At 43.6% G+C, this 17,956-nt stretch overlaps 1 protein-coding gene across 2 annotated transcripts in view; it reads right to left on the bottom strand.

The window, feature by feature from the left end:
* The window catches only part of SLC4A7 (solute carrier family 4 member 7), a 97,616-nt gene extending 88,965 nt beyond the window's left edge, over positions 1 to 8,651 (bottom strand). For both annotated transcript variants that reach the window (XM_082309167.1, XM_082309168.1), the window contains exon 1: positions 8,492 to 8,651. In XM_082309167.1, coding sequence (XP_082165293.1) covers positions 8,492 to 8,539 — 48 coding nt within the window. In that variant the 5' untranslated portion in view covers positions 8,540 to 8,651. The remainder of the gene's footprint in view (positions 1 to 8,491) is intronic.
* Between the last annotated feature and the right edge of the window lie 9,305 nt (positions 8,652 to 17,956).

The raw sequence follows: 17,956 nt of genomic DNA, 5'->3' as shown, positions 1-17,956 counted from the left end.
GAGGGACCGTTCCTGCATGCAGGAAGTCAAGCAGGCCTGACAATGGACCAGTGTGAAAGAAAAGGGAACCTGTGACTGAGCTCAAATGCAAAACAGAGTACATGGAAGGTGGCAGCAGGGGTGGGAGGAATATACAGACATTATCTAATCATGCAGGGGTGGAGTTAGGTAAGCCAAAGCTCTGCTGGACTTGAAGCTAACAATGGATGTGGAAACCAGTACAAAGGGGAGAAAACACATTCTATTTTTTTCCTCCAAAACTGAAGTTTTACAACAGAAACAGAAAATAGATCTTTGTACAACAAGGTGTTATGCACATTAGCATCTGCTATACATTCTTTTCTTATAAATGTAAGAGAAAGTCTGAAGGATCAGGGCTTCTAAATGTGAACTTGAAGTCTGACCAGTTAGCAATAAACATGATTTACTAGCTGTACTAGCTTACTCATAACCCTGTCTAAAAGAAAGAAATCACACATGCTTCCCCTTAGCATGACGTTTGAGATCCAGAACACAGCAGCCTGAATCTCTTGACATGGCAACAGAATTTTTGCACTGAGAAACAATCACATTCCAGAAATGGACACCAAACGAGACTGTAATACAAACACCTCTATGAACACAGGTTTGCTTTAACCTCTTTCTGTTCTTTGGTAACAAAGATACACAAACAAGACAGAGAGATTCTCTAGTCTTCTGATTATACTCTGCTAGTAAAACAGTCACGATGTTCAGAAGTGGCACTTTTCGTTGAAGCAAATTCTTAGCTTTTTCTAGCAAGGAATAATTGATATCATTACCCTTGCCATAACCTAGGTATTTACAACCACTTTGCTATCTTTTTCTTCATCCCAAAATAGATCCCAGTCAAGACACAGCCAGCATGTATTTAGTAGACATTAGCCATGGAAAATGCAGAAGAATCAGCCTAGTGCAACAATGAGCAGGGGAAAAAAGAATAAAACAAATCTTCCCTTTCCACTTTAGGGAAGCATAGTTTTTTAAGACCTGCTGTCCACATACACACTCTTAATACACACATGCCCCCATAATGAAAAGATAATAACTGAAAGAAAGTCAAGTTTTCATGCGAGTCCTCAGTTCTCCCCACCTAAAAGCAGACCTCAGCTAACAGCTCCTCAGCAGTATAGCTGTACTGTAGAAGGGACAGTAGCAGAGGGCAGAGTAGAAGGTCAAACAGCAGAATTCCAACATACGTCAGATGGTGGGGGGATAAGGGACACTGCTCTGTAAGTAATTCCCCCTTTCCCTCTGCAGCCTGTGCCCACCTGCCTCATTCACAGGAAACTCCAGTTTCTTTGGAGGCAGACTCCAGAAATTCTGTTAAACTGGGGCAACAGTTTGGCAACAGGTGCCCAATCTGGAAACTTCTACCGAAGCCTCTGTTTTAGTTAAAAAACTGGTTTAACTTTAGAAGTATTTTGGTATTTCAGGATACTGTCTTAGCCGTACTGCCAACGAGACAAGTCTAGATGCCTTCCGGCACAAATACATCTTATGAAAAATAACAGCAGTCATTCTATATCATTTGTAGAAAATCTAACTTCCAATGAGATTGAATAAGTAGGCAAAAAAACCCCACCCAAACCTCAAATTCTCTCACAGTAGGAATCTGGGGAAGAAGACGACATACTGATACCTCACAAAATACCATATATTGAGAGAGTTCAAAATGAAGATTTGAATAAGGTCCTACTCTTCCAAGCTGACATTGTGTTCACCAAAAATAATCTTCAGTGCCGAAGACTTGAAAGAGTGGGGGGAAAGGGAAGGTCTATCAGGTACATTACTAAGTACAAATGCAGGGGCAGAGTCAAACTCTAAGAAAAACATAATATACCTTTTAGAAAAGCTGATGCTGAAGGGGGATACAAGATGATACCAGTACAGCATTGCGAATACTTCTGCTAAAATGAGGTTTGCTAGAATTAATAAGCCAGGGGTGTTTCAAGGTTATGAAGCACTCCAGCATTGCTGAAATAAGACAACTTGTGCCAGTATACCCAAATAGGACAACCATTCCATTACATAGCTTTGAGTCAATTTAGTTTAGGGCACTGGAGTAGGAAAAACAAAATCTCAGTTCGAGTTAACAGCCTTTCCTGGGTGGAAGTCACAAGAGACTGTTGCTGCAGATCAATATTTCAAAACGTTACTTCAGGTAACACAAGGTGTACGAAGGCTATAGAGCTCTACTCACGTGACACTGGACCATTTACAGAGATAACTGAAATTCCCATAAAGCACAAGCATTCACTCTTTTTTGCACATTTATGAAAATGGAATAGCCTTCTTGCTGTACAATCCCAGCACTGTCACTGGAAGAATAAAACGTTTAGTCTGCTCTGTAGATGAAAAAATGATACAGCTATGAGCCGTACTCTAAAGCCAAAATGACTGAAAAGGCTTTAAGAAACAAAGTTTTCAAAAACTTACGTAAATAGGCATGCTCGTATGTAACTAAAATGGCTCCATCTACTGGTTAAAATATACATTTCCTTTGCCATGACATGCTCTACGGCAGCAAATTTAACTCCCAGTGAAACAAGGAACTCAGAGGGTGCCAAGCACAAACTAACACAGACTCTTACACATATAATCCCTTCTAATAACCATTGAGATATGCTGGCAAGGTAGATTTGGGATGCTTGCATAACTGATGTTTATTCTCAGTTAACGCAAAAAGGAGCTTCTAGGATGTCAGGACTGACTTTTTAAACGCAAATGTTACACTTTTTTTAAAAATAATGTCATAATATTTTCACCTACTGCTAATTGTGCAAATGTAAATTTAGAAATACATGCTTAAGAACATTGTAAGATCAGCTGTAGAAGAACCAATAGTCTCATTTTTGCATGCAGACATTTACTGATCTACAGGGTTAAGTAGTTTGTGGTGCTTTTCTCCATGTGCTTATCTACAAAAACCTCATTTGAATCTCACTATTCACATCACTATTTCAAAACATTAGTTAGACAGCTATCTTAAGTTTAGCAAAAAATTTGAGATGTCCCTAAACTTTATCATTCCAGAATATGCTATAACAAAAGCACGACAGTAGTCTTTGGAGACCTTCTCTAGCTAAGTTCAAGTATATTCAAGTTATACTCTGTATTTTATCAATCACTAGTTACAGAGCAGTTCTATTTACCAAGTACTACTTCAGGGCCACTAAAGATTTTGTGTAACAGATACCCTTGTATAAATGATATCAATATTCAAAAGCCAACAACAACCATGGTGGCATGTCAAAAGTCACCTACAGAAACAGATCAAATCACATGGATATAAGGCAACAACTACTCAATAGACCCTACAGCTTATTTTGGACAGCAAATGAAACTACTGCAGTGAAGCCTAATGAAAGTCCTCAAATAACACATCAAGTTTTTGACAGCCATGGTAACTTTTTCAGAACTCAAGACGACTGCCAGCACGTACACTTAATAGCAGCTTATAGTACTTTAACCCAGAGGTGATCAGAGACATTGCTCAAAGCCCACTGCATGGTGCAAATTGTATGAGGTATGCACCCTACCGAAACAGCACAATAAAGAAAAGCAGCTTGTCTCTCAAAAGTCATAGATTCAAGCCTGCAAGGTTGTCAAGCTAGTAAAAGTCTCTCTCACCAGGGCTATTTAGCTAGGGCCCTGCCACACCAGTATAACTGTATTGCTTTAACTTGTGGAGAGCATGTGTTCAGCCAGATGCCACAAACTTGTGGGGGAGGAGAGTTTCCTGCACAGCCCTCAATTATGCAGTACAAACATACCCTCCCTTACCCTTGTCCAGCCATAAAGGGAAAACACCAGCTCAAGCTTACTATGTTAATATGAAAAAAAGTCATATGTACCAGCATAATATTCTTCAGAGACCTGTCATTTGACTTACAATCACAAAATTCACATGTCAAATAAGAAGGCCAACAGTCACACAAAACAACACTTTCCACTATTTAATTTCTAAAACAGTAAGTCATCCAAGATATGTGGAAAGATACGAAGTCGTCAATTCTGTAAGACTTTGTTTGACTGTACTGATGCTACTTACATTCTTGCATATGAAGTATCACCAAGGTAAATCAAGACTTAGAACATATTTTAAAAGGAATTGTGTCAATAACCACCTAAGTACTACATAGCTAGACGAAGTTACCAAGCTATCTGAAATGCAATAACCAGACCAAAGCTTAGTTCAGAAACCGCGTATTCCAGTCTAGCTGCCACCAAATATCTGGTTCTCCCTTGAAATCCATTCATGAAAATGAAGTTATTTTTAAGGTTTTTCTTGAAAAGAAAAAGCACTTTGTATTTTTGATTATTTAACTGTTGAAGTTTAACTACCAACAGATTCTGATACTTAGGATACTTTTTATCAATTTGTGTATTTTTTTTTATTTCAAGTGGCTCTGACATCTGTTACCCTATACTCCTACAAGCCTTCACAGGGTTTGTTATGGATTCAAGAAGGTGAGAGTACCAGACACTATCCTGTTGCATTAAAAAGATGCATCAGTATAAAGGAATGGACAGACCCCATTGAGGCAATGATGTGCATTGGTGAAGCTGGCTGTACCTGGAAGAGTCTTCAGATGAAGCAACCCTGAAGTAAAAGCCCAAAGCTGACATTGAAACACAACCACTGTTGAACAGGGAAGTCTAAAACCCACCTGATCATGTGCATGCACTGCTGTTAAAAAATAAAAGTGGTAGCCAACCACGTAGCCACTTCAGAAAAAGCACAGGGACGCTAATGCCCTCTTCAGTGAGATATGGCAGACCACATTACTTTAATGCTTTGATTAGGAAAGCCAGAAGGAGAAGCTTGGAAACATGCCCTTCTCCAACAAGAGCCACTTTCAGTTCTATCATCATCTACAGTAGAATAGTGATAAAAACAGATTTGTTTCATTGAAAGAAAAAGAAGACACAAAGAAACATAAACCCATTACTTAGCCATACTGTATGGTCTACAACCTTGTGAACATTTTATGATATATGTGAAGTAGTATCAAATACTAAAGGGAAAAAAAGTTTCCATCTACTTTTTTTTTTTTTTAAGATAACATAAAGTGTTTTGAAAATATTACCTGCAAAATACCGAGAGACAGAACTGCAATATACATTCCTTTAAATGCTTACAGCTGTTGTAAAGAAACCCACCAAACCATCCTGTAATGAACACCATAATCACAAAAGCTAGAAGCTAGAACAAAGATCACTGGCATCAAGCATTTTAATACCATCACTGTAACTGTCAAACTCACCACTGTATAGAAAGCAACATTCTAACACACTGCACTCCTATTTAAACAAACCAAAAAAGAATGACCATAAGTAGCTGTTGAGGGAAGAGGAAAAACAAGACAAGCATACAACTCCTCCTCCTCACACTCTCACAGCCTCCAGCTATTTTCAGCTCAGACTTCCTGAGGCTGCTGCTCATCCATTTACTAACCTCAATCTATCTGTCTTCCAATGCTTGTCCAACCTCCTCTTAAGTCCACAAAAACTTCTTGTGTACACATGGTATAGCAAATATACCTGTGAATTCCCTACACTGAGTAAAGAACCACCTCCTTTTGTTTGTTCTGAACCTAGCACCTAACTCCGATTTGACTGTGTGTCTCCTCGTCCATCTTCACCCGCTCTCTCCACAGTTTTATAGAGCCTTACCATATCATTGTCCCATCATCTCTACTAGGCTGACAAGCCCTAGCCTGTTCAATCATTTCTCATCTAGGAACTAATTCGTATCTTGTTGCCCTTCGGTGAACCTTTTCCAATAATAATGCAACTTTTCTAAGATGAGGGGCAGAACAGCTCACAGTATGTAAGGTATGAAAGAACCATGGATTTATGCAGTTCCCTATCTTTTTCCTATTGTATTCTCTAGTCATCCCAGATGTTCTGATCATCAGTTGCTCTCTGGTTGTAATAACTATATATCAGGCATTCGCTACACCTCCCCCTTCCAACTTTCATGTACACATTGCCACCAAAGCAGTATCCTCAAAATACCCGTGTCCTAAACACTTGATGATTCTCTTCTTTAAGACTGGACCTAAAATACAAAACAAACAGGGTTAAAGGGTATTTTATACTTCTGATGAAATAAATCCAGTGAGGAGGGCTGACTGAGAGAGGTGCTCCTCCACACAAGAAGCACCAGAGCTTACTTATTACATGTTTAATACTACATAAACACAGACCCAACTGATTTACCAACACTGGAGGAGTTCTTTGTTTGATCATGCTTCTATATTTTTAACTCGCAGTGCTTAAGTTCTCAGATTTGATTCACACTTTCTACAAAGTCCTTTCATCTTACCGAGACTTTTATTTCTGAAAAAGCTATGCATGTGTAAGCAGTTTCAGCAAGCTCTGCTAGCAGGAAGGTGGCCTGTACTACCAGAAGTGCAGGATTAGAAAAATTTCGTCAAGCTGTATTGTCAAAAACACTCATATTTTGGATTAAGTAGCTTTTGCGTGTATAAAATTATACCTCTTTCGCACAAAACCCACAACAAATCCAGTGCTGTTATACTATGTAACTGGCCAAAGATTAGCATGTCCTGTCTTTTCTTCAAGTCATTTACTTCATGTGTTTTCCCTAGAAGTTCCTTTTTTCTAGTTCCTACCAATCCTGCTCTCTCACTTTTCTAACCATTTCAGTTTTGTCTCAGCTGCCGCTGCCTCCTGAACACACTTCGGCACCGAGGTCAGGCTCCTGACTAGGTGCTGCTGCTGCAAGGAAACCAACTTGGACCACTCCACTGAGCACCTCTGTTCAAAACACCTACATTAAAAATGACCATGCAGTAGTACAGCAGCTTATGTGTCTGTCCCAAAAGCACGTAGTTATTTTTCTGTTACAACAGAACCTAAACGACTTCTGCCAGGCCTGACAAAGATGTGCTCGGGGAACATTGACTTCCATGAAGTCTGTAATCCTCTTTTCATTTGGATTCACCTGAGGGTAACCATTAGCATCTCCCACTTTTGAAACTTGCTCCATACAGCCTAGTATCTCTTTACTAGATGGGAGCATTCTTCTGCCAGCTGAGATACCTCCTACAGAGAGGCAAGGTAGTTCTAACACGAATTAAACCTATCAAGCAGTCTGCTCTTACCAAGAATTTATCTTGAACAAGCTAACATGAATTAGGAATATGGCTTTTTGGGGCAGAGACAAGAAGGTGGAGAAGTGGTCTAGAATAGATCTACAAAACCTTTAGAGGAGAGCACACATTAATTTATGAAGCCAACACACAAAGATTGTAATAATCCCAGGAATCTGCAAAATTCATGGACCTTTGAACCACTAAGTTATCAACACTCCTGTTATAACAAAGGAAAGACACGCTAAACATACTGATGTCACAGGAAGCTAGCACTTCATTAGATTGCCAATTTTATCAAATGTGACTCAAGTCTATCCTTGAAGAGCAGCGGAAAGATGATGAAAACTCACACGTTTTCAGTGTTATTTCTCTGTCCGTCACAGCATTTTTTGTGTCACAAACCACACATCCCTCCTCTTCAGGCACTGAAAACAAGTCGCTGTGCGACACCTTTTTGGAAAAGGCCTTGGAGGAGGATATCAGAGTAAGGGCTCAGAGGCTTATTAACAAAATCCAGACTTTGAGTCATCTGAAGGGAGGGGAAATTACAACTGTGGAACCACATGTATTTTTCAGTAGCACAGGAAGTAAGGCAACACATGTCTGCTTTACTTAGCCACCGGCCCGGGAAGGAAACGAGCCCAAGCTCCGTAGTTTTAGCCATCTCCCCCCACCAACACTCCCTCCCCAGTAACACCCCCCCCCCCCCCCCCAAGACTAGAAATCCGCCGGGGAACCGTATCCACCACCTGACCCGACCAGGCGGCCGTGCAACACGAGGGCGAGGGGAAGCTCGCTGCTTGCCATGTGTGCGCACTTCTCCCTCGCCCAGGAACTCGTCAGCGAGCGGGGCCGGGGGCAGGGAGAAAGGCGAGGCCAGGGGCGGCCGCGCCGCCCACCGCCGCTGGCAAAGCCCCGCGGGGATCTCACAAAGGAAGGGGGGGGACGGGGCCGGGGCGGAGGCAGCCGCCGAGCGCACGCCGCCGCGGCGCCCGGAGCCAGCGGCGGAACAAAGGCTCCGGCCCCGCCGCCCGCCGCCGGGGCGGGGGTGAGGGGGGAACGGCCGGGCGCGCGAGGCCGGCAGGCGGGCACACCTGCGCCCTCCCGCCCGGCGGCCAGAGGGGCCGGGGAGCCCCGGGCGCTCCGGTGCCTGCGGCGCCGCTTCCGCGCCCTGCCGCCGCCGCGGGGCGAGGGGCCAGGGGAGGGTCCCCGCCGCGCCCCCGTCCCCCGACAAGAGGGGAGCGGGACGGCCCCGCGCACGACGCGGGCGGCGCTGCCCCGCGGCGGCCCTTTGTGCGCCCCCCCCCCCACACACACACACACACCGCCCCCCACCCCCGCGTTACCGTGGTGAGCAACGGTCTCATCTGCTCGCCCGCCCGCTCCTCTTCCATCGCGGCCCCGCCGAGATCGCCCGGGAGCGGGAGGCGGAGCGGGAGGCGAACGGCGGGCTGGAGCCGGGGCCGGGCGTCTGGCTGCCTGGCGGAGGCGGACGGCGCTGGTGCCCTCGGGACGGGGCGGCCGCGACTACTCCGCCGCGCCGGGGGCTGAGCCCAGACCGACTCGCCGCGCCCGCTCCCCCCCGCCCCGCGCGCGACCGGCAGCGCCGCCAGCCAATGGGAGCGAGCGCGGCGGCCGGCGCGTCAACGCCCCCGGGGCCGGCGCCGCGCGGCGGGGCGGGGCGCAGGGCGCGGGAGGGGGCGGCGGGGAGCGCGGTCCACACGCGGAGCCGCGTGGCGGCGGCTCCTGCCTCGCCGCCGCCGCCCCGACGGGGCCGGCCCTTGCCGGGGCGGGCGAGCTCCGCCTGACGGAGAGGCTCAGCTCCCGGGCTGGCGGGGCGGGAGCGGCGAGCCGGCAGCCCCGCGCCCCCCGCGCGGGAGAGCGGCGAGCTGCCGGCGCTACCGGCCGGAGAGCGGCAGCGCTGCAGGCGACTACGGCTGTTTGACGCTTGCCTGGCCCAGCACCCCTCCTCGCTTGCCGGTAACTTCTGCCAAGCTTTTACCACGCAAGCTGAAATTTTCCATGTCAGGTGCCTGCCTCGGGCTGATTTTAAGTAACCAAAATAATTCAGTCATTTCCAAAAATAATATTATTTGCCCTTGTATAAATATTCCAGCAAGCCTTTATTCCAAAGGCGGAGGGGGGAGGTTAGTGTCAAGGTTGTGCTTTTGGCTGCCTCTGTAAAGCTTCGCACCAGTACAAGTTTTTAGAAAGAAACAGCTGCTCACACTTATCTAGCAGAGATACCTTCCGCCGTGTCTGCCTCTGTGAAGCTCACGCCCTCCTCGGACACATCCACTTCTAAGACACCTTGTACTGATAGGACTGCACGTGCACGTACGCAGCAGATGAACCATCCCTTCACGCTTCCGATGCCTGATGATGTGCTTGCATCACCCTGGGGCTTCTTCTTCTACCTACACCCACTACAGCCTGGCGGCAGGGGGGAGGGGTATGCTATGGCCCCTTTTCCACCCTGAATCCCTGCCTGGCCTGACCAGAAGGCAGCCTCTATTTGCCCAGGACTTCTGGACTCCTCTGACGCTCTAATACCGTAAATGCAACGAGTTGGTGCACGCCAGCGTGGCAGAGATGCCACACAGCTCCACAACACATGCAATGCAGCCAGTATCCTGGACCACTTTCGGGATGCTTTGGGCTTAGTGCTTATTTGTTACATGCGGCATGTGAACTCTGAATGGCTCGGAAGCGTCAGGAAGAAAATACCAGGGACTTCCCTGCAGGCCCAGTCCCAGCTTGTCTTCTGAAAGTGACAAAGTCTGGATGGGTCACTTGAAGAGAGGCGCAGAGATTTCAGGATCAGACCAGGATCACAGGAGATGCAATGTAAAAGAGAAGGCAGGCTGACTGATGCAGATATAACATGTTCAAGGCAGATCAAGGCAAGGGGATCAGAATTAGACTGGTTCTCAAGCAACTCCTCTCAAATGGAGATAAGAGAGCTGCTGGTCTTATCAGTAGCTTTAGAAGGAGCAAATAAAAGGAATGAGTGCATCAGCAAACACCGTGCTGGACTAAGAACACTATAAAAGGAGGCTCTGCAGAGCCCGTGGACAAAAATGTAAACCTGGCCGTAGAGGCAAACCAGGCCTCTCTTATACTGCCTACCAGCAGGAGGCTTAGCACAGCTTTAGAGACCCGCTTGCTTTGGAGGCTGGCCAGAGGCTAGCAGGAGGCTCTGAACCTTTGCCGCAGCATGGGCGAGTGACCAGTAGTGGTCTCAACTACTGGTTGGTGACCAGTAGTCCTCTCTATGCTTTTCAGGAAAGGCGCTGGCAGAGACAGATCAGTCTGCAGATGAGCAGTCTGCAGATGAAAATAGTTCACTGTTTCTCTGAACAGAAGCAGATGTCCTGGAAGGAGCAGTGGGTGCACACCCTCTTTGATGACACTGGGCACAGATGCAACCCTGGCCATAAGGCCAGAGCTCCTGACCCATCCAACTTCGAGGAAGTTTCAAATGAATGACTTGGCATGGGTCTACAACAGGTCACTATAACCTGTACTTTGAGCAACATGTCATTAACGTAAGCTACACCTGCCTAGTTCTACTGAGGAGATGAAGTAAGGCGAGCTGTGTGGAACTGATTGAACAGGGAGCAATCTTAACACACTCTTCAATCAAAGATTATGACCTGGATCAGGTTTCAGCTGAGTTTGAACAGATAATAGACAGAAATAAAGCACTGTGCACAACCACCACAAAAATAATAACGTTGATATAAAGCGCCTTGATATACCTGCAGTATAACTCTGACCTATTCTGTCCTTTCCTCTTCCAGGAACAGTACTGGCAGAGTTTCAACTCAGATAAACCATTGAAAATGATCTTGCACTAGACAGCACGGGTATAATGGGGATGGATTGTAACTTCAGGTCCCACATAATTAGTGCTAAATAAGTGTCTTGGGAGGCAGATCCCAGAGGTCCTCCTTTGATATTGAGATAAACACAACCCATCTTCACGAGCACGGAACTTCTCCATTCTCTGGGGACTCAGCCCAGAGAACAGTAATATCTAAAGTAAGGACTTCCCGTAATGTACAGCAAACTACAGTATTTGGTGAGGTTCCTCAGGAGACAGCAGACAGAGTGTTTCTAAAAACTCAGCCAGAGTGAGAAGAAAATGTTTAGTCCATCAAAAAGGAGCCTACTGACATGAACACCAGTTAGGTTTTGGCACTAAAGGATGTTCCATTATCCTCTTCATCTCTGAAGAGGGGTTCTGAAGAGGGATCTCTGACGAGATGCTCTAGCACTCTTTTCCCTGGCATCAGAGAATACCCAATAGACAAATCAAGGCGCAGCAGGGCCCAGCATTCATTCACCATACTTCCTTTGGCACGCTATACTGAGAACAGTATCTCCAGGTGAACACCCAGTCATTTGCTGAGCTGAAAAACTTGTTTGCTCACTGCATTCCATCTGGTCACCATATGTATAACTATAGCAGAAAAGGCCAACCTAGCTTCCCCATGCCATGCTGCCTGACCGAAAAGAAAGTGATGCCTCTGTTCACATCAAGTTGACCGGGACTTTGTAATGTTCAAAACCTACCTTTTCCAAGAGCTGTTATTGAAATAGAAACAGGCCAGCTTTGTGCATATGAGCATAAGTGCAACTGTCACTGACACACCAGATGACATATGAAAGGAGAGGGATAGGGCTCATGTGGCACTGAAGAAGTGGATCATCAGTATTTTTAATAAGATAACGTACCTGGTCCACCAAGAGTAGCCTGATGGTGCTTTTCCTCCACTCCTCTTCCTCCCTTTCCTCCCCCCACCCCCACTCCCATTCTTGGACATGGATGGGAGAGGCAGAAATTGTTGGATAAGCCACATCTCCGATTAGGAAATTACCTGTCTCCTTAAGGCAGAACTGTCAGTGTCAGCTTTACAGTTTACTCTCCTGCTGTTTAGTTTCTTGCCAACTATCAGGCACTTACAGGGCTCAAAGGAAGGACATTAGGGGCTGATAAAAGCACCTCCATCCAGCCTGACACCAGCATCTGATCCACTCGTCCTCAGCTGCTCTGGCAAGTATGACCTCTGGCAGTAAGTTACCACAGACCTCACAGGATGAAAAGACGATGTTTGATGGGATAACTGCAACAGCCATTACTTCTACTGAAGTAGACTCTTTCTCAAGGTTTCTGTCTGTTAATACTGGCTGTTCTTACAGGCTGACACAATATCAATTAATGAAAACATTGGCAGCTTTAATGGTGGGGAGTACCCGGTGCAGGTAATCACAAGAGGAGATTATTTTGGCAGCAGTAGTGCCCCTAAGAAGAGCCCTAAGAATGGTGAAAGAAAAAAATGATTCTCATTAGAGCATCTGATGCTGGCAGAAGCAAACAGAAATTCAAGAAATGAAATCACTGTGTGAGGAGGAGAGGGATGCAATATGCAAACAACCAGTTCCTATACCTGCACAAGAACAAAGAACATTTAAATAGGAGTAACAAAAGTTGAACAAAAGGGATAAGGGCAAAGAGACACAAATACTAGTGCAAACAACCACAGGTACAGAAGGAAATAGGCAAGAGAAACACCTGGGTAGGATGAGAAGGCTGGCTTCAAGCAAAGCAGCGAAGTAAGCTTGGGGAGAAAGATGGTGATCTCTTGGGGATCAGAAAGGTAAGTATTAGATGTTAAAAGACGGGTGGGGGGAAGAAGGGGTGAGGAAAGAAACACACAAACTGGAGCTGCAAAAGGAGAAAGAGGTATTCTGGCCTAATGCTCTTAAAGACAAAGAAAAGGGTTTAGGGAGAGAAGAGTTCTCTGCTAGGAGGCAGAGTATAGCAGAAACACTGAAGAGTCTCAGGACCCCTGCCAATGTACTTTCTACATCACAATTTAAAAAATGAAACTCTCCTACATGGTCAAATAAACTGTGCATTCGTTACATTCTAGGTACCTGTTTGCCAGGTTCAGACTGCAAAAAAGCCAAAGACATTTGTAAATAAAGCCAGAAGATGTTGCGTTTTGAAGGTCAGTGTCATACAATACTTAACACTTAAAAAATTTACCAGTTGTAGGTGTCTAAAATTGGATACTGAAGATTATTTGAAGCTCTTGACACTGTTTGGCTAGCCATCTGCAAAAGGATAAATACCCCTTTCCTTACTTGTGAAAGCTGTCATGAAAGTCAATGCTTATAAAACAACCAGACATATAAAGCTGAATACTCATAAAAAGTAGAAAAGAAAAATAATAATTTCACCCGCAGAGCAGTAAATAATAAAGTAAATACATCCTAAGTCTGCACAACTAAGACAAAACACTGAGTTGTTGTTCATTAAGTAAATGCTGTAGTATTTTGTGTGCTGAATGCAGTAAGAATGGTCTTGTAAAAAAACCCAACAAACTGAAGCAACTGTGTAAATGAAGACCATCTCATAAGGCACATGAACAACAGGGTCAAATCAAAACTAATAGCAACCTGCATTCTGGCAGATCCTAAAGTAAGATTTACAGGTGTTGAGTGCTTGTCTCCACACAGTTTGCGGGTATAATATGTAATGCAAAATTGTGACTAAATATTTATTGTACATTAACATGGTCAAGGATCAAAGTTATTCTTGTTTCTTTCCAGAAGATTTATTGTTCTATGTGGTTTCTAAATGCTTATGAAGAAATAATCACAGGCCTGAGGAGTTCATAATCTAAAGCTAAGAAAAAAAAGCAGACTAGAGGACAAGTGCAGCATGTTTGAGGTATACCAAAATTACCAAATTCCAAAGTTGAGGCATAATCAATACCTCTCCTAAAACCACCTCTGTTGTGATTTGCCCTCAAAAGAGATTTCAGTGTAAACAAAACAGTGACGTCACCATCATTACAGTCACTAGCTTGAATGAGTACAAGTTCAGATGTGTAAAGTAGATTTGAAAGGTATATAGCAAGTCAAGACAGGTTACTTAGGAAATAAAATCACTTCCACTTCATTTTCTCTCCTCAAATTCTCCTGTCTTTTAGAAGATCAGTTGTCGTTATGTTTCTTTTCTCTTCCATATCAAGAGAGAGAAAAATATACATTTTAAAACAGATACGTGTTTGAGCTGTTACGTAGTTCAAAAAGAGTTTTTAGTCTAGGGAAAATGGTTTCAGTTTGTCTTTAAAAAAAAGAAAAGAAAAATCTACCGCTTAATCATTTTCTGGTATGTCACAATACTGACATCAGTACAGACCTCTGACAGAAGGAAAAGATTTACTAGCTTCAGTGTGTAGAACCTGGCCATTTCAGCAGGCATGGGAGGATAATATGAAAGGTCTCTAACAAACTACCAAATGTCTTGATTGTGCGTCCATCTATTGCTATTTATCCCTCTTCAGTACCAGCTTTACTTATACACAGTACTTACCTTGTCCGAGTACAGTAACACAAATAAGGAATTTGTCAATCAACAGTAGCAGCAGCAGACTTCAAAGAAATTTTTCAGTTAAATTTCTACACTTGTGAAAATATATGCAGCTGATTTTTAACACAAAATTATATTTCTCCTCCCATCCAGCTTGTGTGCAATATCTAAAGTGTAAGAAATTTCAGCCCCCTATATACAAAAGCAGTGAAATCCATCCTCAAGACTTAATCATACGTTTAATGCTCACTGGATCAAGGCACCAACTCAGCATCACCATGGCCAGCTTACTACAAGAAAAGGCCTTCCTGACATTCCACCTTCACATTGTTTAGCTCTATGGTAGCCATGATACTTACTTTTTCCCTAGGACAAAGAAAGGAACAGTTGTTTAACTTAAAAGACAACACTGGCACAATTTAGGCTGGAAAAAGTTTCTAGACACCAGAAGAACGAAGGTCTAGGGCACCCTTTTAAGACAGGTCTAGGGCAACCTTGAGAAAGCATGAAACTACCTAGTTTAAGATAGACCTTGAAGTAGTCATTAAGGATTTTAGCATGTAAATGCCTGCAGTAGGAGAGGACTCTTCCAAGAAGTTTCTTCCAGTCCTGTGGTCTCACACATTTCACAGCTGCACTTGTTCCTTGTTAGGCTATGTAGGGTAAGCAGGCTCTCGGTGTAATATTTTAACCTCACCCATGCAGGCCTTCACATCATCAAAACAATCAGCACCCTTTATTATAGCACTACTTAGCCTAAAGTCCCGAGTTTAACCTTTAACCCGTTCCTCAGCCAAGAAGAAAAGGTTAGTCAACTTCTGTAAAAAATTTTCACACGCACAGAAGGAAGATAGCAAATAAACACCAAAGATATTCATATATCCTGGGTCCCAGGTAGCTGAGGTAAATTGTGCAATATGGGACATCAAATCTCTTTTCCCATAAGACTCTTTAGATGATCATATTCTTCCCACACAATTTCTCTTCCATCACCCCAGGGAGTTTAATCATACCTGTTGTGATGAAAAGCCAACTTCTAAATGAGTTTGGACGCCCTCTGGAACCTCAGTTCCAAAATGCCCAATTAACTACATGTCAATTATCTACATAGAAAATGCCTTCAGAGCTGGCATTTCTATTTCACAATGTCGTACCACAAGGTCTTCACCCAGGATCTGGTGACTATACCTTTAAAAACAGTTGTAACATCATCTGCGTTAACATAATTTTCCTTTTTTTCAATAATCAGTTTAAACATAAGGGGGGGGGGGGGGGGGGAGCTTTTTACCAGTAGAACCATTCTTTACTCAGTATGCTATCAGTAGCTTAATTTTTTGTTTATGAAACTATGTAACTGGGCTAAAAAGTAATAACAAAAATAGACACTATATTTATGCAATTGCTACCTTTCCAAGTGAAGTATCTTTACTACATACTAAGTTTTCAATTTGCTGTTGTGGTCTTTGCTTTCTGACCAACAACATAGCCAAAAAGCATGTCTAACTTCAGATACTTTTCTTCTATAGTTGAGAAGTTTCAGCTCTTGAGAAGTAAGGTACTTAGGGACAGAAAACAGCGACATAACAAAGTCATAGCCCTTTAATATTTAAATAAATCATTATAATAAATCAAATTATACTAAAATATTATCTAATCACAGATTGCAACTTAAATGTTTTACTGAATATTATCAAATTTATTAAACATTGCCTTTTCCAACTCTTATGTTCAAGCATAAGCCTCTGTATTTCTATTTTCTTCACAAGAGTTAGGAAACCTTTACTTTAAAAGGGGAATTAAGCAAGAAGATTGGAGTTGGCAAGAATATACCAATAAGACAGGGAGGCAACTCCTTCACTCCTGGCCTCCAGAGAGAGAGAGGGGGAACAGATCTGAATGTTGTTTCTAATCGACCATGGAAAAGATTGTGAAAAACGTGTTTGTTGATGAAGGACGTGACTGATGCAAATGAGGTTACACGTCCCACTAGGCACAGCTTTGTGATATTTTGGGGGAGGAAGTGGGTGGCCTACTTTGCTTCCTCCCTCACTTAAAGAGAAATACTTACTGCTTAGATCATCATCCCCACTATCTCTGGTTTCCCGGCACTGATAGAGGAACATGGATATAAGGAACATTCATTTACAAGTCAAATTCATGTCCCGCATTTTGTTATGTTGTAATTAACTTTAAGACGACAGTGCTGCTAATGAGCTGTATGTAGTCCCTAACGCAAATCAGATTAGGGCTTACTGACATTATAACCTCCTCATGAGGGGACTGTTGTCAAAGTCCCTAGCATACATGCGACTTCTAGAAAGTTCAAGTCTCCTATCTGAGACTTGTAAAGAATAAATACCATAACAACATACTGCATTAAGATTCTCAACTGAAAGGAAACAGAATCAATGACAAAATTTAGCTGCATTGTTCAGGAGATAAAGCGATTACAGCACAAATCCAGAGATTACTGTCCCTCTGAATATTTTTCTTAGCAAAGACAACTCCTCACAAATCACCAATAGATAACACAAAACAAAGTAATACTTTCCAGGTCCTTGTAATCTGATCTATTCTTCTATATTTTTCTTAATGAAGAAGCCTTCATCAGATTGTTCTAAGAGGTGGGATATCCGCAAAAGAGTCTAGAAAAATCAGATCACAGTTGAATATTTTCCTGAGCCACTGTCAAAGTGCACTCTTGTTCTTGTCATTCAGGACTCTTCCACACACGTGCTTTCTATTCCAATGACTTACTCTATTTCCAGTCTGGAAATCACCGTGGCACAAATCCCACCCATTAGGCAATTTTGGGCAAAGAAGCTATGAGGGTTAGAGTAAGAAGGAAGCAGCCAGGAATGAGAATGGCCAGCTAAGGAAAGCAAGGTACAGCATGATCCGTCTCAATTCCTAAATTGCCTGTACTCTAGTCTAGAGGATTTACTGAGTGAGCTGACAGTGTGCTTAGAAGTGATGGCCCCAGGCCATCACAGTGAAAATGGAAACTGCTACCTGCACTTTCTGTGCCATACGACGTAAGTTCTTACAATATTTATGAAGGTACTGAATTGTAAGTAAATGCTATCCAGGACAATTGTTCTGTCAACAAATGGAACACATGTTTCTGCAGCACTCTGGTGACTGAGTAGGAGTCAGATTACAGCCCATCAGCCAGCTGGGAAGCTAAGTTTTCCCTTGTGATTGCGAACCACCAAGTTGTTTTTGGCAAGATACAAACAGCTGTGTCCCTGACAGACATCTAGGCACTGAATTTCCAATTATGGAGAAGTTGCATTTAAGAGTTTCAGATCTGAATTATGGACTTCACCTTAATTCAGCAGCCATGGCAGAACAATGTGCCGGTCAAGTTACAGGCCAATCTGGGGAAAAAAATTCTAGAAGTTCAGCAAAAGTTTGCTAATGT

The sequence above is a fragment of the Platalea leucorodia genome, assembly GCF_965183815.1.
Source record: "Platalea leucorodia genome assembly, chromosome: 1".
Lineage (NCBI taxonomy): Eukaryota > Metazoa > Chordata > Aves > Pelecaniformes > Threskiornithidae > Platalea > Platalea leucorodia.
The sequence above is the reverse complement of the archived record's forward strand: the minus strand, read 5'-3'. Positions and strand labels throughout refer to the sequence as shown.